The 25,520-nt window shown below is 43.6% G+C and overlaps 1 protein-coding gene across 4 annotated transcripts; it reads left to right on the plus strand.

Moving 5' to 3' along the window:
- The first annotated feature begins 11,445 nt into the window (after positions 1-11,445).
- LOC118395706 (selenide, water dikinase 1-like) lies at positions 11,446-25,520 on the plus strand. 4 transcript variants are annotated; one of them, XM_052465885.1, is made up of 10 exons: positions 11,446-11,496; positions 22,153-22,282; positions 22,595-22,691; positions 22,778-22,881; positions 23,095-23,202; positions 23,315-23,469; positions 23,643-23,733; positions 23,932-24,031; positions 24,162-24,374; positions 24,494-25,520. In XM_052465885.1, exons 2-10 carry the CDS (start codon positions 22,187-22,189, stop codon positions 24,706-24,708), a joined length of 1,179 nt encoding a protein of 392 aa, XP_052321845.1. In that variant the 5' UTR covers positions 11,446-11,496; positions 22,153-22,186; the 3' UTR covers positions 24,709-25,520. The 4 variants fall into 4 exon arrangements, with proteins under 4 accessions (XP_052321845.1, XP_052321846.1, XP_035645450.1 ...); XM_052465886.1 differs by lacking the exon at positions 11,446-11,496 and adding an exon at positions 16,775-16,821; XM_035789557.2 differs by lacking the exon at positions 11,446-11,496 and adding an exon at positions 17,557-17,847 and having other exon boundaries at positions 22,154-22,282.

Below are 25,520 nucleotides of genomic sequence, written 5' to 3' on the forward strand. Positions count from 1 at the left end.
ACATTTCTAACAATGTCAGACTAGTATTAAATCCAAATCAAATTAAATGTATTTATATAGCCCTTCGTACATCAGCCGATATATCTCAAAGTGCTGTACAGAAACCCAGCCTAAAACCCCAAACAGCAAGCAATGCAGGTGTAGAAGCACGGTGGCTAGGAAAAGGCCAAAACCTAGGAAGAAACCTAGAGAGGAACCAGGCTATGTGGGGTGGCCAGTCCTCTTCTGGCTGTGCCGGGTGGAGATTATAACAGAACATGGCCAAGATGTTCAAATGTTCATAAATGACCAGCACGGTCCAATAATAATAAGGCAGAACAGTTGAAACTGGAGCAGCAGCACGGCCAGGTGGACTGGGGACAGTAAGTGTAACGGATGTGAAACGGCTAACTTAGTTAGCGGTGTGCGCTAAATAGCGTTTCAATCGGTTACGTCACTTGCTGTGAAACCTTGAAGTACTAGTTCCCCTTGCTCTGCAAGGGCCGTGGCTTTTGTGGAGCGATGGGTAACGATGCTTCGAGGGTGACTGTTGTCGTTGTGCGCAGAAGGTCCCTGGTTCGCGCCCGGGTATGGGCGAGGGGACGGTTTAAAATTATACTGTTACATTGATGCTGTTGACCCGGATTACTGGTTGCTGCGGAAAAAGGAGGAAGGTCAAAAGGGGGGTGAGTGTAACGGATGTGAAACGGCTAACTTGGTTAGCGGTGTGCGCTAAATAGCGTTTCAATCGGTTACGTCACTTGCTCTGAAACCTTGAAGTACTAGTTCCCCTTGCTCTGCAAGGGCCGTGGCTTTTGTGGAGCGATGGGTAACGATGCTTCGAGGGTGACTGTTGTTGATGTGTGCAGAAGGTCCCTGGTTCGCGCCCGGGTATGGGCGAGGGGACGGTTTAAAATTATACTGTTACATAAGGAGTCATCATGTCAGGTAGTCCTGAGGCATGGTCCTAGGGCTCAGGTCCTCCGAGAGAGAGAAAGAAAGAGCGAAAGAGAGAATTAGAGAGAGCACACTTAAATTCACACAGGACACCGAATAGGACAGGAGAAGTACTCCAGATATAACAAACTGACCCTAGCCCACCGACACAAACTACTGCAGCATAAATACTGGAGGCTGAGACAGGAGGGGTCAGGAGACACTGTGGCCCCATCCGAGGACACCCCCGGACAGAGCCAAACAGGAAGGATATAACCCCACCCACTTTGCCAAAGCACAGCCCCCACACCACTAGAGGGATATCTTCAACCACCAACTTACCATCCTGAGACAAGGCCGAGTATAGCCCACAAAGATCTCCGCCACGGCACAACCCAAGGGGGGGCGCCAACCCAGACAGGAAGATCACATCAGTAACTCAACCCACTCAAGTGACACACCCCTCCTAGGGACGGTATGAAAGAGCCCCAGTAAGCCAGTGACTCAGCCCCTGTAATAGGGTTAGAGGCAGAGAATCCCAGTGGAAAGAGGGGAACCGGCCAGGCATACTTGACTACTCAGACCTAATAACCGAGGATAACTTCATGTTATTTTTAGAGTTTTATAAAGCATGTGACACAGTAGAGCATCAGTTCCTCTTCCAGTCCCTTGAGAGACTTGGCTTTGGGGATTTTTTTCTGTAAGGCTGTTATGACCCTCTATACAAATGGTAACAGCTCTATCAAATGGAAATATGGCACCTCACCTAGATTTGAGTTAAAGAGAGGAATTAGGCAAGGTTGTCCTATCTCTCCATACCTGTTTTTATTAATCACCCAACTTCTTACAAATTCTTTAAATAATAGTCCTGTACAAGGTATTTCCATAGCTGGTAAAGAAATTATTATAAGCCTGACAATACTACACTTTTTCTGAAAGATGCTAACCAAATTCCCATATCGATCAATGTGATACAATCCTTTTCCAAAGCCTCTGGTCTATATCTTAACATTAGTAAATGTGAACTCATGGCTGTCAAAGATTGTGACACCTTCATATTATGGTATTCCAGTAAAATAAGTACTTACATATTTAGGCAGAACCATTACAAAGGATCAGAAGTATAGAGGCTTACTAAATTTTAACCCTATTATTTTTTTAAAAACAGAAGAAGCTAAATCAATGGCTACTTAGGGACTTTTAAAGGAAGTGTCCTAATAACCAAGGCTGAAGGTATCTCTAGACTAACATATGACACATTTGACAGTAAAATAAGCAAGGAGATAGACCAGATGCTTTTCAACTTTCTGTGGAGAAACCATACCCATTACATTAGGACAACTGTTGTAATGAACACTTATGAGAATTGTGGGCTGAATTTTTCTGGACTTTACTACCTCAAATAATACTTTTAAGATCAATTGGATAAAACAATTCCTAAGAAGACCCACTTCTATGTGGAATTTTATTCCTCATCATGTCTTCTCTACTTTTGGTGGCCTTAACTTCATATTGGTTTACAATTATAATATTGAAGTTCCAGTGAAACTTTTTACTTTTCATCGGCAGGTTTTCTTGTCATGGTCCTTCATTTATAAGCATCATTTTTCTCCACACAGATATTATATATGGAATAATCGGGATATATTGTATAAAAATACTTCTTTGTTTTTAGAATATTGGTTCCAAAATAATATCCTATTGGTGAGCCAACTGGTAAATGCAGAGGGTATTTTACTCAGTTATAAGGAATTCTTATCACATTACAAGGTCCCTGTAACACCTAAATATTTTGCAATTGTTTTAGATGCCATTCCCTCAGGTGTTGCTTTATTATTCAGGAACGTGTCAAGACCTGACCCTCAGAGCCTACCTTCTGTTGACCCTGTTGACTCATCAGTAGGAAAGATTTGTTTCTCTTTTGGTCCATTCAACAACAGAGCGATACTGTCACGACTTCCATCGAAGTTGGTGCCTCTCCTTGTTTGGGCGGCGTTCGGCAGTCGACATCACCAGCTTTCTAGCCTCCACCAATCTACATTTCTTTCTCCATTTGTTTTGTCTGTATTGTACACACCTGGTTCCCATTACGTTAGTATTTATTTTGTTTAATTATTTAATTAATATATTATATTAATTAATATATTATATTAATTAATTATATTATATTAATTATATTTCGTTTAATTACTTATTTTATTTTATTATTTCCCTATTTAACCCTCTGGAGCCATCATGGTTTTGTGCGTGTTTATTGTTGTCTGTTGTCTCGTTTATGTGATTCTGGATTTTCGTTCTCCTTGTTGGAAGATTATTTTTGAGTAAAGTTACTATTATTACTCATCTCTGTGTCCTGCGCCTGACTCCGCCTTACCCACATCACCTAGACTCTGACAGATACAACATCCTGCTGAAACTAGGTTTGTATCTATCTACCTCATGTCATGCCTTATTGGAATGGATTTATTGATAATATATGTTGGAAAAAAGTTTGGATGTTGCCACACACATACCTACTTGTTAAAAAATTAAGGAAGTTTCCTTTAAAGTTATTCATAAATATTATCCTGCCAACCACTATATGAAGAAGTTTAAGGAAAACATCAACTCAAATGGCTCCTTTTGTAATGACCACCCAGAAACAGTGTTGCATCTTTTTTGGCATTGTATTCATATAAGAAAACTGTAGACATCAGTAGATTTATAATTGAACACATTTATGAAGATCTTACACTAAGATCTTACACTAACAAAAAAGCTGTTAGAATAATAAGTGTATGTATGTCCCTTAAGGTCCTTGTGTAAGGTGATATTGAACCCCCTAGCCCAATTGTCCATTGTATATTATACATATATACTTGTGTTCCCACATGTACTTCCTGTATTGATTTGTTGTTAATAAAAATAAAATAGAAAAATAAATACATTTAAAAAAAGGACTAAGGGTGGGAAATTTGAAGTAATGGCAGTCTTTGGAAGACATAGGCTTAACTGGATTGTTATTCTTATATGTGAACGATGAAGTAGCTACATTGTAAAAATAATAACAACTATTTACATATAGTTGTAGAGGTGCATCCTGTTTCCATTGATCATCCTTTAGATTTTTCTAAAACTTAATTGGAGTCCACCTGTGGTAAATTCAATTGATTGTACATGATTTGTAAAGGCACACACCTGTCTATATAAGGTCCCACAGTTGACAGTGCATGTCAGAGAACAAAATCAAGCCATGGGGTCGAAGGAATTGAATCAAATGTATTTTATTTCAGCCGATGTCACAAGGTGCTGTACAGAAACCCAGCCTAAAACCCCAAACAATGCAGATGTGGAAGCACAGTGGCTAGGAAAAACTCCCTAGAAAGGCCAGAACCTAGGAATAAATCTAAAGAGGAACCAAGCCAGTCCTCTTCTGGCTGGTCCAGGTGGAGATTATAACAGAACATGGCCAAGATGTTCAAACATTCATAGATGACCAGCAGGATCAGATAATAATAATCACAGTGGTTGTAGAGGGTGCAACAGGTCAGCACCTCGGGAGAAAATGTCAGGTGGCTTTTCATAGCCAATTATTCAGAGTTAGAGACAGCAGGTGCGGTAGAGAGAGAGTCCAAAACAGCAGGTCCGGGACAAGGTAGCACGTCCAGTAAACAGGTCAGGGTTCCATAGCCGCTATCAGAACATTTGAAACTGGAGCAGCAGCATGCCCAGGTGGACTGGGGACAGCAAGGAGTCATCGGCCCATTATCTGTAGAGCTCCAAGACAGGATTGTGTCGAGGCACAGATCTGGGGAAGGGTACCAAAACATTTCTGCAGCATTGAAGTTCCCTAAGAACACAGTGGCCTCCATCATTCTTAAATGGAAGAAGTTTGTAACCACCAAGACTCTTCCGAGAGCTGGCCACCGGGCCAAACTGAGCAATCGGGGGAGAAGGGCCTTAGTCAGGAAGGTGACCTAGAACCCAATGGTCACTCTGACAGAGCTCCAGAGTTCCTCTGTGGAGATGGGAAAACCTTCCAGAAGGACAACCATCTCTGCACCACTCCACCAATCAGAGTAGCTAGACGGAAGCCATAACACTTAGAGTTTGCCAAAAGGCACCTAAAGAACTCTCAGACCATAAGAAACAAGATGATCTGGTGTTATGAAACCAAGATTGAACTCATTGGCTTGAATTCCAAGATTCACGTCTGGAGGAAACCTGGCACCATCCTTACGGTGAAGCATCGTGGTGGCAGCATCATGCTGTGGGGATATTTTTCAGCGGCAGGGACTGGGAGACTAGTCAGTATCAAGGGAAAGATGAATGGAGCAAAGTACAGAAAGATCCTTGATGAAAACCTGCTGCCGAGCGCTCAGGACCTCAAACTGGGGCAAAGGTTCACCTTCAAACAGGACAACGACCTTAAGCCCACAGCCAAGACAATGCAGGAGAGACCTGGAAATAGCTGTGCAGTGACACTCCCCATTACAATATGTCAGAGCTTGAGAGGATCTGCAGAGAAGAATGGGAGAAACTCCACAAAACCTGGTGTGCCAAGGTTGTAGTGTCATACCCAAGAATACTTAAGGCTGTAATCACTGCAAAAGGTGCTTCAACAAAGTACTGAGTAAAGAGTCTGAATACTGTGATATTTCTGTTTTTTAAATGTTTTAAAATAAATGAGCTAAAACATGTAAAACCTGTTTAGGATTTGTTATTATGGGGTATTGTGTGTAGATTGATGAGGGGAACAAAACTATTTAATCCATTTTAGAATAAGGCTGTAACGTGACAAAATGTGGAAAAAGTCAAGGGGTCTTGAATGCACTTACATTTGAATTAGGTTGACAAATGCTATTTTTGTCAACTCTGTAAAACAAGGATCCATTCTCTCTACAAATCTCACTCCCACTGTGGTAAAATCATCATTATCATTCTTGGGAAAAGTCCTGAATTTGGTGGTGCTCGCCGCAGGTACTTCACCCTCACTCTCAACAAGTTCCATCTCCGAACTACTGGAGCAGGTATTGCTGTTTTTACACTTGACACCCACCTTCCTCACATGACTACTTCCCTCTACACTCAACTTCTTCTCAGCAGTCACCACTGCACCTGCCACCACATTTAATTCATCTTCACTCTCATCAGGTTCCATTTCCCCCTCAAGCTCTTCCAAAAGTTCTGAGCGATCCTGCGTTCCATATTCACTCAAAGCATAATCCATATCTCTCCTTTTTTCTTGTCCATCATATTCTTCACCAGATCTTTCAGAAGGCCTCTGTAATCCCCCACTCCATGTTTATTCAGAATATCCTCCTCTTTCTTCCTTATTTCCTTTTCCGCCATCTCCCCACCCTCCTTCCGTTGCCGTGACAGCAGTGTCACGACCGGTAATAAATATTACCATCATGAGATTTTTAAACCCAGCCCTCTGCTACTCTCAGCCCATCTCACCTATTGATCACCCCCTTTTGATTTCCACACGCCATATATTACTTTACTTATATTTCTTTACTGTGCTGTGGCGGCAGGGTAGCCTAGTGGTTAGAGTGTTGGACTAGTAACTGGAAGGTTGCAAGTTCAAACCCCCGAGCTGACACGGTACAAAATCTGTCGTTCTGCCCCTGAACAGGCAGAATGAACACCCGTCATTGAAAATAAGAATTTGTTCTTAACTGACTTGCCTAGTAAAATAAAGATAAAAAACATTAATCATGAACTTCTCTAATCACATAGTACGTTAAAGATTAACATTTTTCCTAAGAGCATTACTTGATTGATTGATTGATTGACTATGGCTTTCCAAATCACCCACCACTGCTATTTGTAGGGTTCATTTAAATTCATGTTTAGATTTTTTTTTGCTATTCCTGAACCTGTGACCAGAAACAAGCTACATGCGGACAATACCTGAATAAATTATCTAATGATTCTGTTTCTTCACAGCAAATAACTTTTCAGCTGGGAAGCCTTCTCCCCTTTACTATTCACAGGGGAAAACATTTTGAAATTAGGAATTGTCTACTGTAAATTATAGTTTATGTTCTCGTGGTTTAACCCTCATATTCAATGTGGTCTCAGAGCATGTCGTATTATTCTGTATGTAAATCCAAGACACTCCATTTAGTATACTATTGTAGCGACCTTAACACAACACCTAGTGACTGCGTCAAGAAGTTCATACCTCTTGGCGTAACAGTTACGGTGTTGGCTAGACAGTCGCAGGACCAGGTTCGAATCACCGGTTGGAGCAACCCCAAACATTATCTACAGTGATGTCAAAAGTGGGATGGTGGCCGTGGGGCCATTGGAAAGGCGTGTCCATGTTAGGGACTTAGTATATAGAAGCATGGGGACACACTCTCCCAGAGGAAGGGGGATTATGTAGTGACCTTACACAACACCTAGAGACTTCATCAAGAGGTTTGGGACTCTTGGCATAATGGATAAAGCATTGGTTTGACAATCACTGGACCCGGGTTCGAGTTCCGGTTGGAGCTTCCCACACAAATTTGCTACAATATATGTTACATTTCGTATGGTATGTATTAATTTGTGGATGCCCATCATCCATTTCACATGATATGTTACGAATGTAAGTCAAACAATATTCTAACGACCCTGGGTTTCATTATATTGGTGTCAGAAGTGACCTTGCATCCATGAACGTGCTTGTGCTTGGCCATTGAGCATGTTCCTATAAGATGTTGAGTTGTAAGTGTGGGAGCAAGATGTACATATAGGGAGAAACATAATACTGTACCACAAGAGAAAGATACACTTAGAGTGAATTTGCCATTCTGGTAAAATGCATTGTCTATTGTATCGGACAGGAAACCAAAGTAAGGCCATGAGAGCATAGGACAGCTGGACATATCAAGGTCAGAGGGACACACAAAGGAGGGGGTCAGCCAAATGACCAACGGATGGACTGTAGACATAGGGCATATATTTTTAGGACATGAAGAGAAGAGACACATAGTTTACTAGTCCTAATAAGGACAGACATACCAAAGAACACACCAAGCTAAACTTAAGGGGCCCATAGGATAAGATGGGCATGTATTATTTTTGGGACATGATGAGGTCCTGTCACCATTATAACTTGACTGAAAGCAGATATGGGCGTTATTGGGCGTGAACAAGCAGGATGCACAGATTGGGATATAATGGTGGCAGATGGACTGAGGGAAGTAACTTCATTTGCATGTGGGATGGACTCATATGTTGTATGTGTATAAAAACAGAGCCAGTGCTCTGGAAAAGTGTGTGTTCCTCGGACCATCTAGGCTTCTGATATGTTTGTATTAAAAGCCTATATTGAATTCACAAGTTCTTGTAAGTGTTATATTTTGTAACGAGCCTCCACGACATAAGCTAGCACGAGGACGCGCACTTTGAAAGGAGGGAGTTGTGTAATGATCCTGGGTTTATAAGCGCGAATATCGACTCTGCCACTTGAGCATGCTTTTAGGGCACAGTCGATGGCACACTGGATTTTGGACCAGAAGGTTGAGGGTTTGAGACCTGCTCCCTGCTTGTTTCATTACAAAATGTTATGAATTACATTTGTACGATATGTAACTCACAAGAGGTATGTGGCAGGGTCTACAGTCAATCACGGATTACAAAAAGAAAACCAGCCCAATCACGGACCAGGATGCCTTGCTCCCAGGCAGACTAAATAACTTTTTCGCCCACTTTGAGGACAATACAGTGCCACTGACACGGCCCGCAACCAAAATATGCGGACTGTCCTTCACTGCAGCCGAGGTGAGTAAAACATTTAAACGTGTTAACCCTCGCAAGGCTGCAGGCCCAGACAGCATCCCCAGCCGCGCCCTCAGAGCATGCGCAGACCAGCTGGCTGGTGTGTTTACGGACATATTCATCAATCCCTATCCCAGTCTGCTGTTCCCACATGCTTCAAGAGGGCCACCATTGTTCCTGTTCCCAAGAAAGCTAAGGTAACTGAGCTAAACGACTACCGCCCCGTAGCACTCACTTCCGTCATCATGAAGTGCTTTGAGAGACTAGTCAAGGACCATATCACCTCCACCCTACCTGACACCCTAGACCCACTCCAATTTGCTTACCACCCCAATAGGTCCACAGACGATGCAATCGCAACCACACTGCCCTAACCCATCTGTACAAGAGGAATACCTATGTGTGAATGCTGTTCATCGAGTACAGCTCAGCATTTAACACCATAGTGCCCTCCAAACTCGTCATCAAGCTCGAGACCCTGGGTCTCGACTCCGCCCTGTGCAACTGGGTACTGGACTTCCTGACGGGCCGCCCCCAGGTGGTGAGGGTAGGTAACAACATCTCCACTCCGCTGATCCTCAACACTGGGGCCCCACAAGAGTGCGTTCTGAGCCCTCTCCTGTACTCCCTGTTCACCCACGATTGCGTGGCCACGCACGCCTCCAACTCAATCATCAAGTTTGCGGACGACACAACAGTGGTAGGCTTGATTACCAACAACGACGAGACGGCCTACAGGGAGGAGGTGAGGGCCCTCGGAGTGTGGTGTCAGGAAAATAACCTCACACTCAACGTCAACAAAACTAAGGAGATGATTGTGGACTTCAGGAAATAGCAGAGGGAACACCCCCCTATCCACATCGATGGAACAGTAGTGGAGAGGGTAGTAAGTTTTAAGTTCCTCGGCGTACACATCACAGACAAACTGAATTGGTCCACCCACACAGACAGCATCGTGAAGAAGGCGCAGCAGCGCCTCTTCAACCTCAGGAGGCTGAAGAAATTTGGCTTGTCACCAAAAGCACTCACAAACTTCTACAGATGCACAATCGAGAGCATCCTGTCGGGCTGTATCACCGCCTGGTACGGCAACTGCTCCGCCCACAACCGTAAGGCTCTCCAGAGGGTAGTGAGGTCTACACAACGCATCACCGGGGGCAAACTACCTGCCCTCCAGGACACCTACACCACCCGATGTCACAGGAAGGCCATACAGATCATCAAGGACAACAACCACCCAAGCCACTGCCTGTTCACCCCGCTATCATCCAGAAGGCGAGGTCAGTACAGGTGCATCAAAGCTGGGACCGAGAGACTGAAAAACAGCTTCTATCTCAAGGCCATCAGACTGTTAAACAGCCACCACTAACATTGAGTGGCTGCTGCCAACACAACTCCAGACACTTTAATAATGGGAATTGATGTAAAATATATCACTAGCCACTTTAAACAATGCTACTTAATATAATGTTTACATACCCTACATTATTTATCTCATATGTATACGTATATACTGTACTCTATATCATCTACTGCATCTTTATGTAATACATGTCTCACTAGCCACTTTAAACTATGCCACTTTGTTTACATACTCATCTCATATGTATATACTGTATATACTTAAATGTAAATGTAAATATGTATATACTGTACTCGATACCATCTACTGCATCTTGCCTATGCCGCTCTGTACCATCACTCATCCATATATATTTATGTACATATTCTTTATCCCTTTACACTTGTGTGTATAAGATAGTAGTTTTGGAATTGTTAGCTAGATTACTTGTTGGTTATTACTGCATTGTAGGAACTCGAAGCACAAGCATTTCGCTACACTCGCATTAACATCTGCTAACCATGTGTATGTGACAAATAATATTTTATTTTATTTGAACAAATTTGTAATTGGAACGACATGTTACAAATTTGCAAATGTAGGAAGTTACAAATTTACTAAATGTACAATATGATACGAATTCCAATTTGTTATGGCTAACGTTAGCTAGAGGTGGCTAACACTAAAGTTAGCGAGCTAAGGCTTAGGAGTTCAGTTAAAGGGTTAGGGTTAGCTAACATGGTAAGTAGTTGCAAAGTTGCTAATTAGCTCAATATGCTAAAGTCTTCTGTGATGAGATTCGAACACAACCTTTGGGTTGGCTAGACGTTCACATTATATGCCTACCCATCCAACCCGGCCAACCACTGTCCTTTTGTTTGTACCTCATTAAGTAACATGCTTCCTTATGTAACCACACCAAACAATGTCACGTAGAGTAGGCCAGAAGGCTAAACTGGATAACCTAACCTCTATCAAAATAAAAAGATGGCGGAACCGCAAAAGTTCTTCTGTGCAAAGGTGTTTATTTACAAGTGAATTCCGGAACAAAAAACAACAGTACTGCCATCAACGTCTACCTTATGGGACAGCTTAAAAACAATGCTGCCCCATCCACAGCTCAATCCAAAATAACCTTTTCATGACTGAAAGAGAGGCTCCTTTTGTAGGGCTAGCCCCTCCCCTCAGAACAATTAACCCTGGTTAATTAATCAATTAACAATACAAACCTACATTTTCCATGAACTAAACATACTAAAGGATATACATTGCAACACGGTTTTAAACAATATCACAACATAACATTTACAACATTACATCACTACTGACAATATCTTTCAATATGCATTAATGAGCCATTTGGGACAGGCACTATAAAGCCAACCCAATTCCCTTAGCTCGGGTCCTTTTCCAGCATACCCGGAAGCTACAGAGAAGGAGAGAGAGGAACAGAACAAACAAACAATGCGCTCATCCACAACATTGATAAGTATAATAATAAGTATTGTATTTCTCAAATATGAACATTAACAAGTGTGAAATGCATGCACCAAGACAGAAGTTAATTTGTGTGTCGACCCACATTGTTAACTTATCTTATAATGGCGCAGGGAGGAGTGAGGAATATGTGTGTGCGTTAACGAACCAAATACTGCCCGCGGCCAGTGACGGACTTCTACGTCACATTACCTTCCTCCTCTCCTGAAGCGACCATGTACGGGAGCCTTGATAGGTAGTCTGCAGTAACGTTCTCTTTTCCTGCCTTGTGACGGACACAGAACCTGAAGGGCTGGAGCTCCAGATACCACCTGGTCACACGAGAATTCCGGTTGTTCATGGTCTGGATCCAGGTCAGTGCTCTGTGGTCCGTGTGCAGGTCAAATTCCCTCCCAAGAAGGTAGTAACGGAGGCTATCTAGGGCCCACTTTATAGCCAGGCACTCCTTTTCGATTGTAGAATACCTGGTTTCCCTGGGCAACAGCTTCCGACTCAGGTACAGCACAGGAAGCTCTTCTCTTGGCTCCCCTTGGGCCAGTACAGCTCAATTCCTACAGCCGAAGCGTCCACCTGCACGAGAAATCTCTTCTGAAAATCAGGGGTCTGGAGAACAGGGAATGAGCACAGTCGTTTTTTCAGTGTCATGAAGGCTTCCTCACACTCCTCAGTCCACTTCACAGGGTTGCTGGCCCCCTTCGAAGTGAGGTTGGTCAGAGGATGGTCGAAAACTGTGGAATGAATCTCCGGTACCACCCTGCCAGACCTAGGAAGGACTTCACCTGTGTCTTGGTTCTGGGTTGAGGGCTATTCCTGATGGACTCCACTTTCTCCACCTGAGGCCGAACTTCACCCTTACCCAGCTGGTAACCCAGGTACCTTGTCTCCTGTTTCGCCCACTCACACTTCAGGAGGTTAAGCGTGAGGCCTGCTTCATGGATCTTCCCCAGGACTCTGCTAAGATGCTGTATGTGCTCCTCCCAGGAGTGGCTGTAGATCACCACGTCGTCCAAGTAAGCAGCACAGTAATCGTCAGTCCTGGAGGACCTTGTCCATCAGCCTCTGGAAAGTCGCAGGGGCCCCATGAAGGCCAAACGGCATGACCTTGAACTGGAACAGGCCCATTGGCGTCCGGAATGCAGTGTAGGCCTTGGATTGTTCATCCAGGGGCACCTGCCAGTACCCTTTGCAGAGATCCAATGTGGTGATGTAATGAGCTCTACCTATTCTCTCCAGTAAGTCGTCAATGCGGGGCATGGGGTAAGGCATCAAACTGGGAGATGGCATTCACCTTACGGAAGTCCATGCAGACGCGCAAAGAGCCATCCTTCTTTGGGACAATGACAATAGGGCTGCTCCATTCACTTGAAGATGGCTCGACAACATCCATCTCTATCATGGTGTGGACCTCTTCCTTGAGGGCTACCACCAGCCTCTCAGGCACACGGTAAGGATGCTGGCGGACAGGGTTCTGGCCAGGTTTCAAACGAATGACGTGTTCTAGGACTTTGGTTCTTCCTGGTCTCTGACTGAAGAGGGCCGGATACTTGCCAAACAGCTGCTTCAGCTCATCTTGCATGTCTTCTTCCAGGTGAGCCAGTATGACTTCTGCTCGTTCTTTCCATGCCTCTGTGACCCCATCCGACTCATCCTCTTCTACTCTGCGGACCAGAAAGGACTTTCCTTTGGAGAGTTCCTCTCTCTCCTCCCAGGCCTTGAGAAGGTTCACATGGTAGGTTTGCTTCTTCTTACCCTTGTCCGGGTGCAGCACCTCGTAGGTCACTGGGCCCATCTTCCTCCCGATTAGGTACGGTCCTTGCCATTGCGCAAGGAGCTTGCTGGTAGACGAGGGAAGGAGGAGCAGGACTTTCTGTCCTGGCTCAAACTCTATGTGGCGAGCGTGCTGGTCATAGCCTCTCTTCTGGGCCTTCTGAAGGCTTGCTCTCGCTTCCTCTCGGTACCGTTCCAACCTGTCTCGCATCTGGAGGACATACTGGACAATCCCCTGTCCTGAGGTAGCTACTGGGGAACCTTCCCAGCACTTCTTCAGCAGGTCCAGTGGTCCTTGCACTGGCCATCCATAGAGGAGTTCGAATGGCGAGAAACCTGTCGATGCCTGAGGCACCTCCCTGTAAGCAAAAAGCAGAAAGGGTAACCACTTATCCCAGTCTTTACCAGTGTCAGCCACAAACTTCCTCAGCATGTTCTTGAGCGTTTGATTGAATCTCTCTACGAGCCCATCCGTTTGGGGATGGTAGGGAGTAGTCCTCAAGCCTTTATTGCCCAGCTGTCGGTGGAGTTGAACCATCAGTCGCGAGGTGAAGTTTGTCCCTTGGTCCGTCAGGATTTCATCTGGGATTCCTACACGAGAGAAGAGCTGAACAAGAGCACTGATTATTTTTGGAGTGGTTATGGAACGGAGTGGGAAGGCTTCTGGGAACCGGGTGGCATAGTCACAGATCACCAATATATACTTGTAACCTGCACTACTCTTCTCCAAGGGTCCAACAATGTCCATTGCAATTCTCTTGAATGGGGTAGAGATAACAGGCAGTGAACATAGAGGAGCCCGTTCAGACCTACGGACAGCACTGGTTTTCTGGCACGTGGGGCATGATTTGCAGTATTTTTGTACATCAGTATACATGGAGGGCCAAAAGAAACGGGAGCCTAGCCTAAGATAGGTCTTATGTTGCCCTAGATGGCCTGCCCATGGAACTGTATGTGCAAGGTTGAGAACAAGTGGTCTACATGTAGATGGCACCACCAACTTCCTGCTATCTGCCTCTGACCCAAGGTAGAGTATGTGGTTGTCTACTGTGTAAATCCCCCCACATGAAGATTGACTGTCCCCAGCTAAGGCCTTGTCAAACAAACATTTCAAGGTTGCGTCAGACTTCTGCAGTGTAGCAAAATTTTGTGGAACATCCCATTGCACCTCTAACCCAGACACATCAGCAACAGGTACAGGGGTTTCCACATACTTCTCTAGACGCCGCTGGCGTCGTGACTTTCTGGGCCCTTTGGTTCCCCCCTCGCACAGACTATCACACAAGTCAGGCATAGGTTGTAAACCAGCTTTGGCCTGGGCACGAGTGACGCCTGGGCACGAGTGACAACTGAACATGCCATCTGAACATCAGACTGGCAAACTGACTGCTCATATAGCTGACCCCCCACACTTCCCAACAGATCAGAGAGTACAGGCACATCCCTCCCCAAAATCATCTCAAAAGGTAGCTTCTCCATTACCCCAACTTTGAGGAGGTATTTCTGACCCTGAATCTCAACTGTGAGCTCAGCTGTGGGCTGCTGTGACTGGTCACCATGGACACATTGGATCAGTGTCTCATAATTAATGTCATTAACAGGTACATTACCTTTTCTGATCAATGACAGGGAACTGCCGGTGTCAATCATTGCAGTAAGACTTTTACCATTCACTTTTACAGGTACCAAGCATGACCCTTCCCGAGTCTGTCTATTCTGAACACCATCCCCCTCTCTGGGTACATAACAGTAACCTGAGAGCTTGGATTTACGTAGCGGACACATTGAAGCTTTGTGCCCCTGCTGCCGGCAGTAAAAACAGGTCAGACCCCTCCCATCAGAGCGAACTGCATGATCCCTTACCTCCCTCCCAGACACATAACCCCCAGAGTTACCTCCACCATCTCTGGCGTTTCTGATGTCCCTTGTGTCTCTGAGACTCCTTAGAGCGGGTGCTGCAGGTTGTGGTGGGCCCCCTTTACGTGCATTAAGATACTGCAGTGCAAGCTTGGCCGCCATAAGCCCGTCCTTGGGCTCGTGCTCTCGGACCCAGGTTCGAATGTCGTGTGGTAGAACTTGTAGAAGTTGCTCGAGGATGATGACCTCCACCGATTTCGTCCTGTGTCTTCTCCCCGGTCGAACCCATCGTCGGTAGAGACCCTTGAGGCGGTGGTACGTCTCTGTCGGCGACTCACCCGATGGCGTTGATGCAGCTCTGAAGCGTTGACGGTAGGTTTCCGGTGAGATGTCAAACTTCACCAGCAGCGCTTCCTTCAAGCCCTTGTAGACATTGGACAGCCCCTCATCCATTGCTGTGTAAGCCTCTAAGGCCTTGCCCGTGAGCAATGGGACAAGCCTGCAGGCCCACTCTACCTCAGGCCACTGCCACGTCTTAGCCATGCGCTCAAACCTCAGCAGGTAGGTTTCAATGTCCTCCCCCTGCTGGTATGAGGGCATCTTTGGCTCCTTCCTCAGGCATGCTGGAAGATGGACGTTAACACTGCTGGACTGGTCTCCTGGTGCTGGCCTCATTACTGCTTGGGGTGCCTGCTGTGGAGTTGAAGTCCCTGCTGCATCGAGCCTTTGTCGTCCTGGTGTTGGAAGACCCAATCTTGGGCTCTCACTGACGAGTTCCGCCTGGTGGGGAGCTGTGAGGATAGATTGGCGTAGGCCACGTAACTCCTGCTTGAGGTCTTCGTCCCTCCTCTCAAGGCAGGTGAAAAGTTGCTGAAAAAGGGTTACCATGGTTGGGTGTGGTTCTGGTCCCCCAACTGCTCCTTCAGTCAGCAGCTCACCCAGTTCTGGTTGTCTTTGGCCCCGCGGTCGGGCTCCTAGTTTCTCATACTTGACCTCTTCTTCACCAGACGATTCCATGGTATTCCACCCCGGTTCAACTTCAGGTACCTTTTCTGACAGTTGATGCTGTTGCTGAGAACGCAATCCTGTACGCATTCCTTTACCCCTCTTGTTGGAATTCACTGATTTGCGGTACGCCATCCCACCGCTGCCACCATATGTCACGTGGAGTAGGCCAGAAGGCTAAACTGGATAACCTAACCTCTATCAAAATAAAAAGATGGTGGAACCGCAAAAGTTCTTCTGTGCAAAGGTGTTTATTTACAAGTGAATTCCGGAACAAAAAACAACAGTACTGCCATCAACGTCTACCTTATGGGACAGCTTAAAAACAATGCTGCCCCATCCACAGCTCAATCCAAAATAACCTTTTCATGACTGAAAGAACAATTAACCCTGGTTAATTAATCAATTAACAATACAAACCTACATTTTCCATGAACTAAACATACTAAAGGATATACATTGCAACACGGTTTTAAACAATATCACAACATAACATTTACAACATTACATCACTACTGACAATATCTTTCAATATGCCCATATGCATTAATGAGCCATTTGGGACAGGCACTATAAAGCCAACCCAATTCCCTTAGCTCGGGTCCTTTTCCAGCATACCCGGAAGCTACAGAGAAGGAGAGAGAGGAACAGAACAAACAAACAATGCGCTCATCCACAACATTGATAAGTATAATAATAAAATAAGTATTGTATTTCTCAAATATGAACATTGACAAGTGTGAAATGCATGCACCAAGACAGAAGTTAATTTGTGTGTCGACCCACATTGTTAACTTATCTTATAATGGCGCAGGGAGGAGTGAGGAATATGTGTGTGCATTAACGAACCAAATACTGCCCGCGGCCAGTGACGGACTTCTACGTCTCACATAACATATACCAATTTGAACATCCCGGATTTACGTTTACTATGTTACGTCTAGTCTATGAGACCAGTATGTCATGTCAGGTCTATCCAGTTATTATCAGATGCATCAATGCTATGGTACCCCTTCATTGTATCAGTGTCTTAGTCCTGACATATAAGGTGAATAATTGTATGAGCTGATTGGAATTACATTTAGCAAGTCGGCTAATGCAAACCTTTAATTCAGGCATTAATTTAAAAGGAAAATGATCAGTCTCTTTCCACATGGTTAAAACCGCACATTTTATAAAAACGGATACTGTACATATAACCTGGAATTCAGAGTTAATTTCACAATGAATGTACAATCATATAACATTATGCATGCACTGTTTCTATTGTAAGCGCTATAAACTTGATTAGAACATTTGTGATTGCATACTGATCTCTATCATATTGGAGGGAAGACTAAATTAAAGGTACAATCCATTGTTGACTTTTTATTGCCAGACTCTGCGGTTCTTTAAAGGGGAGTTAAAGGCGCCAGACTCCTTGCGAAGGACCCTTTGTGATCTCGTGCTTTTACCTCAAGATTTCCCCCGTTGTGATGACGGTCCTCACCTTGTGATATTATCTGATGCATGTACATCTATTTATTTTATGCATTTCCCAACGCGATAAAATGAAATATATTCTGTTGTAAAACAAAAAATAAAAGTTAATAGATTTTTCGTCAGGCTATCTTCAAGGACACCCGATTTACTCCAAATGCATTCTGGTACTGTCCCTTCTCTTGTTTCTGGAGACCCGCCGCTAAAGCAAAACCGGTAAGGATAAACTGGTGAGAGCAATTAAAGGGGAAATGTTATACGAATATAACTCTGGTTCAGCCCTATAAATGCAAAGGGGGGGTATTTTACATATATGTAATGCAGCATATAATTACAAACTGTGTGCAAATTGCATGTATGGCGTTATTTTATTGTTACAAAGTCTGTTGTAGCACGTCTCGCATGGCGCTGTACAGGAAGGGGTTAATTTTTTCCACCGCCGACATTTTTATGCACTGCTTTCCCGGTTACTTCGAAACATAAACTGCTATTTTTCGTTCTGGATTCGCTAATTTAAATTGTTAATAATACAGTTTTGTTTTATCCGCATTTGAACTATTGTATGAAGCTCGATTAGTCACAAATGATGTCCCACTTGATTAATAGTTAGCACATCAGCTAGCTAAACTCATTGATTAGCAAACAGGCTATTACTTAGCCAATGTTAGCTCTCTGGCAGGCTACAAGCATGCAGCTGCAAGACAGGAAAAACTCACACAATTATTGATAACAGATTATTTTAATGTCTATAGTTAGCTAATTGATTAATATTGGTAACTTTTGACTACCGAATTTGATTTGGCTGAAAATGTCTGGTGCATGATTTAATTTGAGCCGGTGCACACCAGCCCAACTTCATATCCTCCTCGCACTGTTTCAGAAGCCAAACTGAGTAGGACCCCAAGCGCAACAATTTATCCGGAGCCATGATAAAATACAGGATCACACAGTGACGCCTGGGATTGTGTTTAATATTTAATGTATTCTATTTTTGTTTTATTTAGCCATGAAATTGCCCGAGACCAGATCGACTAGTTAGGTCTGATTCTATGTCCAACGTCCACGCTTCTCATCAATGTTATATTCTAGATGACTGACAGGAGGCGCTGTTTTGAATCCACCATCTTGGCACTCCCCCAAAGTAAAAAAAAAAAAAATGTGTATTTTGCAAGCTATAGAAATGCATGTATTAATGTCTAGATTTGTTTATTCTATTAGAGACCTTCATGCATAGTTTAATGTGTGCTAAACATAAAATAAACAAACATATACAAAAACATTTGTCATTTACAGCTACCTTTTTTGAAAGTTTCAATGTTACTGTCTGCACTACAACAACAAAATACTTAAATACATGTCATTTTGTCCCTGAAACATTTAATTGAAATACTGTAGAATTCCATTCATTCCTATGGAGGGACTGCTTCTTCTGGCGAGTGCCAATATGGCTAACTTGTGGCTTCAAAGCCTCTTATTGGCCAATACATAGAATCAGCAAATCAAGGTTTATATATAAATCATTGCTTTTAATATGTCACAGCAAAGTGAATCAAATATGTGAATAAATAAATGGAAACTGGTCTCTGGTTGTGTGGTCAACAAAATCACAGTTTTTATACTCTGCAGAACTAGAGGAAAACAGCTCAATGTGAAACCACGTTTAGTCTGTGTTTTCTCGGCTGTACTTTGTCACTGTAAACAGGTGTTTATGTTAAAGGATATAAATGGAAGACTTGTGAATTTGGCCAAAACTACAGGTAAATGCCAAAATAAAGAAAACACCAACATAGTGTCTTAATAGGGTGTTGCGCCACCTCGAGCCACTAGAACAGCTTCAATGCACCTTGGCATAGATTCTACAAGTGTCTGAAACTCTGTTGGAGGGATGCGACACCTTTCTTCCTAGAAAAATTCCATACTTTGGTGTCTTGTTGATGGTGGCGTAAAACGCTGTCTCTGGTACCGCTCTAGAATCTCCCATAAGTGTTCAATTGTGTTTAGATCTGGTGACTGAGACACAACCTTTAAACCCCCTATGCTACTTTGAGACCTCTCTTTCAAAGTGACTGAGACCTCTTCTTGCCGTGGTAGCCAAAATAATGGGCAACTGGGCATTTTTACACATGGCCCAAAGCATGATGGGATGTTAATTGATTATCTCAGAAAACCACACATGTGCTCACTAGAACAATCAAATACTAGCTCTCGTTTCTTAGATGATCTTAGGAACAATCTGTGGGATGGACTTATCCCGCATATAAAAAATCTAACGCACACATTATCACATATGTACACGCATACGCTGCTGCTAGTTTCAATCTATCCGATGCCTATTCACTTTACCCCTGTCTACATGTACATATCTACCTTAATTACCATGTATCCCTGCACATTGATATGGTATTGGTAATCCTTGTATATGGCTTATTTAACTGCATCGTTGGTAAAGAGCTTGTAAGTAAGCATTTCACTGTAATGTCTACAACTTCTATTTGGCGCATTTGACAAATACAATTTAATTTGATCTAAGAAATTAACTTTTCCCTTTTTTTTGAGTGATTAATTTATGATTTATTGGATTTTGCAACAAGTTCAAGCCATTGATCAACTGATTCAGCTTTAAAGATAGTGGCTTGCGAAAGTATTCATCCCCCATGGCATTTTTCCTATTTTGTTGCCATACAACCTGGAATTAAAATTGATTTTTTTGGGGGTTTTGTATCATTTTATTTACACAACATGCCTAACACATTGAAGATGCAACATATTTTTTGTTAAACAAATGGAAAACTGAAAACTTGAGCATGCATAACTATTCACACCTCCAAAGTCAATACTTTGTAGAGCCATCTTTAGCAGCAAACTACATCTGCAAGTTTCTTGGGGTATGTCTCTATAAGCTTGGCACATCTAGCCACTGGGATTTTTGCCCATTCTTCAAGTTGGATGGGTTCTGCTGGTGTACAGCAATCTTTTAAGTCATACCACAGATTCTCAATTGGATTGAAGTCTGGGCTTTGACTAGGCCATTCCAAGACATTTAAATGTTTCCCTTTAAACCACTCGAGTGTTGCTTTAGTAGTATGCTTAGGGTCATTGTCCTTCTGGAAGGTGAACCTCCGTCCCAGTCTAAAATCTCTGGAAGACAAACAGGTTTCCTTCAAGAATTTCCTTGTATTTAGTGCCATCCATCATTCTGGCCAGATTCCCAGTCCCTGCCGATGGGGGAAAGAAAAAATTGTGCTGCCACCACCATGCTTCACTGTGGGGATGTTGTTCTCGGGGTGATGAGAGGTGTTGGGTTTGCGCCAGACATAGTGTTTTCCTTGATGGCCAAAAAGCAACATTTTAGTCTCATCTGACCAGAGGACTGTCTTCCATATGTTTGGGGAGTCTCCCACATGCCTTTTGGTGAACACCAAACATGTTTGCTTATTTTTTTCTGGCCACTCTTCCGTAAAGCCCAGCTCTGTGGAGTGTACGGCTTAAAGTGGTCCTATGGACAGATACTCCAATCTCCGCTGTGGAGCTTTGCAGCTCCGTCAAGGTTATCTTTGGTCTCTTTGTTGCCTCTGATTAATGCCCTCCTTGCCTGGTCTGTGAGTTTTGGTGGGTGGCCCTCTCTTGGCAGGTTTGTTGTGGTGCCATTTTCTTTCAATTTTTGAACAATGGATTTAATGGTGCTCCGTGGGATGTTCAGTTTCAGATATTTTTTTTATAACTCAACCCTGATCTGTACTCTCCACAACTTTGTCCTTGATCTGTTTGGAGAGCTCCTTGGTCTTCATAGTGGTGCTTGCTTGGTGTTGCAGACTCTGGGGCCTTTCAGAACAGGTGTATATATATATACTGAGATCATGAGAGACTTAGATTGCACACAGGTGGACTTTGTTTAACTTACGATGTGACTTCTGAAGGTAATTGGTTGCACCAGGTCTTATTTAGGGGCTTAATAGCAAAGGGGGTGAATGCAAATGCATGCATTTCTCTTTCTTTTTTTCTTTTTTTTTGAAACAAGTTATTTGTTTAATTTCACTTCACCAATTTGAACTATTTTCTGTATGTCCATTACATGAAATCCAAATAAAAATCCATTAAAATGACAGGTTGTAATGCAACAAAATAGGAAAAAACGCCAAGGGGGGTGAATATTTTTGCAAGGCACTGTACATACATGCACAGCTATTTTTAGTTAGATTTGTTTTTTGTATTTTTACTTACTTTGGACATTTTTGAGATATAACCTAATCTTCATTAATAGCACTTTGAGGTACAAAATTGTTCTCATCAAATGTCTGCATAAGCATCCACTATGCCTTTTCAGTTTAGTAGTAGTTACACCAAAACAGAATATTTCAAGTTTCACAACCTCTTTCCTTTACTCATCCCTCGGTCCTTCTCTCCTTTTTTGCTGTATCCTGAACCTGGATGCTAATTGGTTGAACAGAGAAGAGATGTAGTCAGTAACACTGTCCAGTGTTACTCCAGCCATGTTTCTCATCCCTCTCTCCCCTTCTCCCTATCTTCTGTCCTCAGGTTATTGACTGAGGTCCCAAAGTGTCTCCAGCCATGTCTGTCAGAGAGTCGTTTAACCCAGAGAGCTACGAGCTAGACAAGAGCTTCAGACTCACACGCTTCACTGAGCTCAAAGGAACGGGCTGCAAGGTGGGTTTCTCTACACCCCTGGCGCTGTGAACAGAGTTATTAGGGTACATCGAAGACCGTCTACTGGTATAATGGCAGTGAATAGAATGTTATTGGCCACTTAGTCTTTGCTGCTTTCAAAAGTTTCCTTGCTGTGTCTCTAGCGTCAACAGTAAGTCATGTTTGGGAGCAATGAGCAGACATTTACTTTATTTTCATAACTATACAATGTAAAGTTTGGTGAGTTTGAGAAAAGCACTACAAATGCAACACATTAGGATGATGATTAAGCTTGAATTGTAGTTCGGAGGTAATCTGCTTGTTATTCCATAGGTGCCCCAGGATGTGCTACAGAAGCTTCTCGAAGCCCTGCAGGAGAACCACTATCAGGAGGATGAACAGTTCCTTGGAGCCGTCATGCCCAGACTTGGTATGAACACACACACACTTTATTCACATCCATTTTTCAGATAACTTTTATACAGATACAGTTTTAATAATAACTGTTCTTTGCAGGCATTGGTATGGACACCTGTGTCATCCCCCTCAGGCATGGGGGCCTTTCTCTAGTCCAGACGACAGACTACATCTACCCCATAGTGGACGACCCCTATATGATGGTAGGTTCTCATTCTCTACCCCTCTTTGTGTTAATGTTTTCAGGCATACCTTACATGCTTTAGGTCCTGTGAGTATCGTATAGATTGAGTAGTTACTGAGAGCTTTGGACTGGGGTCGTTTCTTTCACCTTGAGCAGAGTATGTGTTATCTTCATTCAAATCTACAGTAAATCATGTCAATAATGCCTTCTTTATTCCTGTCTGTGTCTATAGGGGCGAATTGCGTGTGCCAATGTTCTAAGTGACCTGTACGCAATGGGAGTGACGGAATGTGACAACATGTTGATGCTGCTGGGGATCAGTAACAAACTGTCAGAAAAGGTGCATGGCCACACACATATACACACACACATATATATATATATATATATATATATATATATATGCACCCAGCCACTAAATAGTCCCTCCCCTGTCTCTGAGTCCCTGTCAGGAGCGGGACAAGGTGATGCCTCTGATCATCCAGGGGTTCAAAGATGCGTCGGAGGAAGCAGGCACGTCTGTTACGGGGGGACAGACGGTTCTTAACCCCTGGGTGGTCCTGGGTGGGGTGGCCACCACGGTCTGTCAACCCAATGAGTTCATCATGTAAGAACCCTCTCCTCACAGACAGCTGCCCTCCTGTCTTTCACTCTTTTGGGGATTTCACTATTATTCAGATCTCTCTCTGAGCCTCTAAACTCTAATTGCTTTGATCATTTGAGCTGTGTTGTGATAGTAATGATAGCTATGGTGATGATGTGATGTCTTCTGTCTTCCAGGCCAGACAACGCAGTGCCAGGAGATGTGTTGATTCTCACCAAACCTCTTGGGACTCAGGTGGCTGTGGCGGTACACCAGTGGCTGGACATTGTAAGTCTCAATACACAAACCTCTCCTTTGATTTACTGTATTATAACTTAAACACCAAAATGTCAATGTAATGAACGAGATGTCTGTATCCCTCAAAAAATATCAATGGGAGGGACAGCTGGACCCAATCAGCGCTTTATCAGTCATTGCCGTGCCTCAAAAGTGGTCTAAAATCGTGTGTATATGTCTGTCCCTCAGCCGGACAAGTGGAATAAGATCAAGCTGGTGGTGACTCAGGAGGATGTAGAGCTGGCCTATCAGGAAGCTATGATGAACATGGCCCGGCTCAACAGGACAGGTACACACACCTCAACAGAACAAGTACCTGTCCTCAAGTTGTTCTCCCCCTTCTCTCCTGTCTAACTTCTACCATTGTTTGGATGAATGTAATGTGAATATTGATGTATTTGTTGTTTTTATCTCTCCAGCTGCAGGTCTGATGCACACCTTCAACGCTCACGCCGCCACTGACATCACTGGCTTCGGGATTCTGGGCCACGCCCAGACATTGGCACGGCAACAGCGTAGCGAGGTCTCATTCGTCATTCACAACCTCCCTGTGCTCGCCAAGATGGCCGCTGTGTCCAAGGCCTGCGGGAACATGTTCGGACTCATGCACGGCACCTGCCCCGAGACATCAGGTATGTGTGAATGTTTGTGTCTCTGGCCGTGCATGTGTTTTTGTTGGCCTGTTGTCTGTCTAGGTTCTCTCACCTCTTTCACACACATACTCATCAGCCATCTCTGTCTCTATCTATAGGGGGTCTGTTGATCTGTCTTCCCAGGGAGCAGGCAGCTCGTTTCTGTGCTGAGATCAAATCTCCTAAATACGGCGAGGGCCACCAGGCCTGGATCATCGGCATTGTGGAGAAGGGCAACCGCACCGCCCGCATCATCGACAAACCACGAATCATCGAGGTCGCTCCTCAGCTCTCCACACAGAATGTCAATCCCACACCGGGTGCAACCTCATAATACCTTTCCTCTCCCCTGCAATGCAGACCGGAACCACAGAGCTCGGCCGAGTTTTTTTTAGACTCATAGAAAACCATCCTAGAGTGTGTCAAATGTATACACGTATATATATATATATATATATATATATACAATTAACTGGGTTGAGGTGTATGTACACCTGCCTCAGACCGACAGAAGCCTTAGGGGCAGGTCATCACACAATGGACGCACTATCAACAAAAACAAAAAAATCCCTAAAAAGAACTAAGTAAAAATCCATTTGCCTTTTGTCTGTTGTAATCTGTTATGTTTGACTGAAGAGGCAGGCAGCTTCTGGGTTTAAGAATAGATTATGATTATCCGATTCTGTTGATTCATTTAGAATCTTTAGGAGACTCGGGTGTCCGTTGCCTCCAGGGCTCTTTTTAAAGGGTGCTTGTTCTCGACAAGTATGTGTAAGAGTTTTTTTTTTTAAAGCGATGGGTAGTGATATAGCGTTTTTGTTTGTCCATTCACTTTGTGTACAGTTTAAAAGCTTAGTTGTAGTTTAAAGCTGTAACAGATGCCTGGAAAGAGTGAACATAAGGGTTGCTTTTTTACTTTCACTTTTTGTATCCACCCCCAAAAAACAAATAAATCAAATAGATTTTTATTTTCTTGCCAGTTTAACAAGAGCACTATCAAATTGATGGATCTAAAGGAATGCATTATCAAATTGGACTCCCTCTGTTCATATTGCTGTTTTGTACTTCTAATCAGTGATAGAATCAGTTACAAGGACATTAAATCCATTCTGTCATCTTACAGGCAATAAACAGAACGTCCTGGTA

The sequence above is a fragment of the Oncorhynchus keta genome, chromosome 17, assembly GCF_023373465.1.
Source record: "Oncorhynchus keta strain PuntledgeMale-10-30-2019 chromosome 17, Oket_V2, whole genome shotgun sequence".
Lineage (NCBI taxonomy): Eukaryota > Metazoa > Chordata > Actinopteri > Salmoniformes > Salmonidae > Oncorhynchus > Oncorhynchus keta.

Bases quoted from the DNA above. Each gene is read 5' to 3' on its own strand.
- LOC118395706 (XM_052465885.1), top strand. From the start codon at position 22,187: ATGTCTGTCAGAGAGTCGTTTAACCCAGAGAGCTACGAGCTAGACAAG. The intron at 22,283-22,594 runs GTGGGTTTCTCT...GTTATTCCATAG, and splicing joins TCAAAGGAACGGGCTGCAAG to GTGCCCCAGGATGTGCTACA. The intron at 23,203-23,314 runs GTGCATGGCCAC...AGTCCCTGTCAG, and splicing joins GTAACAAACTGTCAGAAAAG to GAGCGGGACAAGGTGATGCC.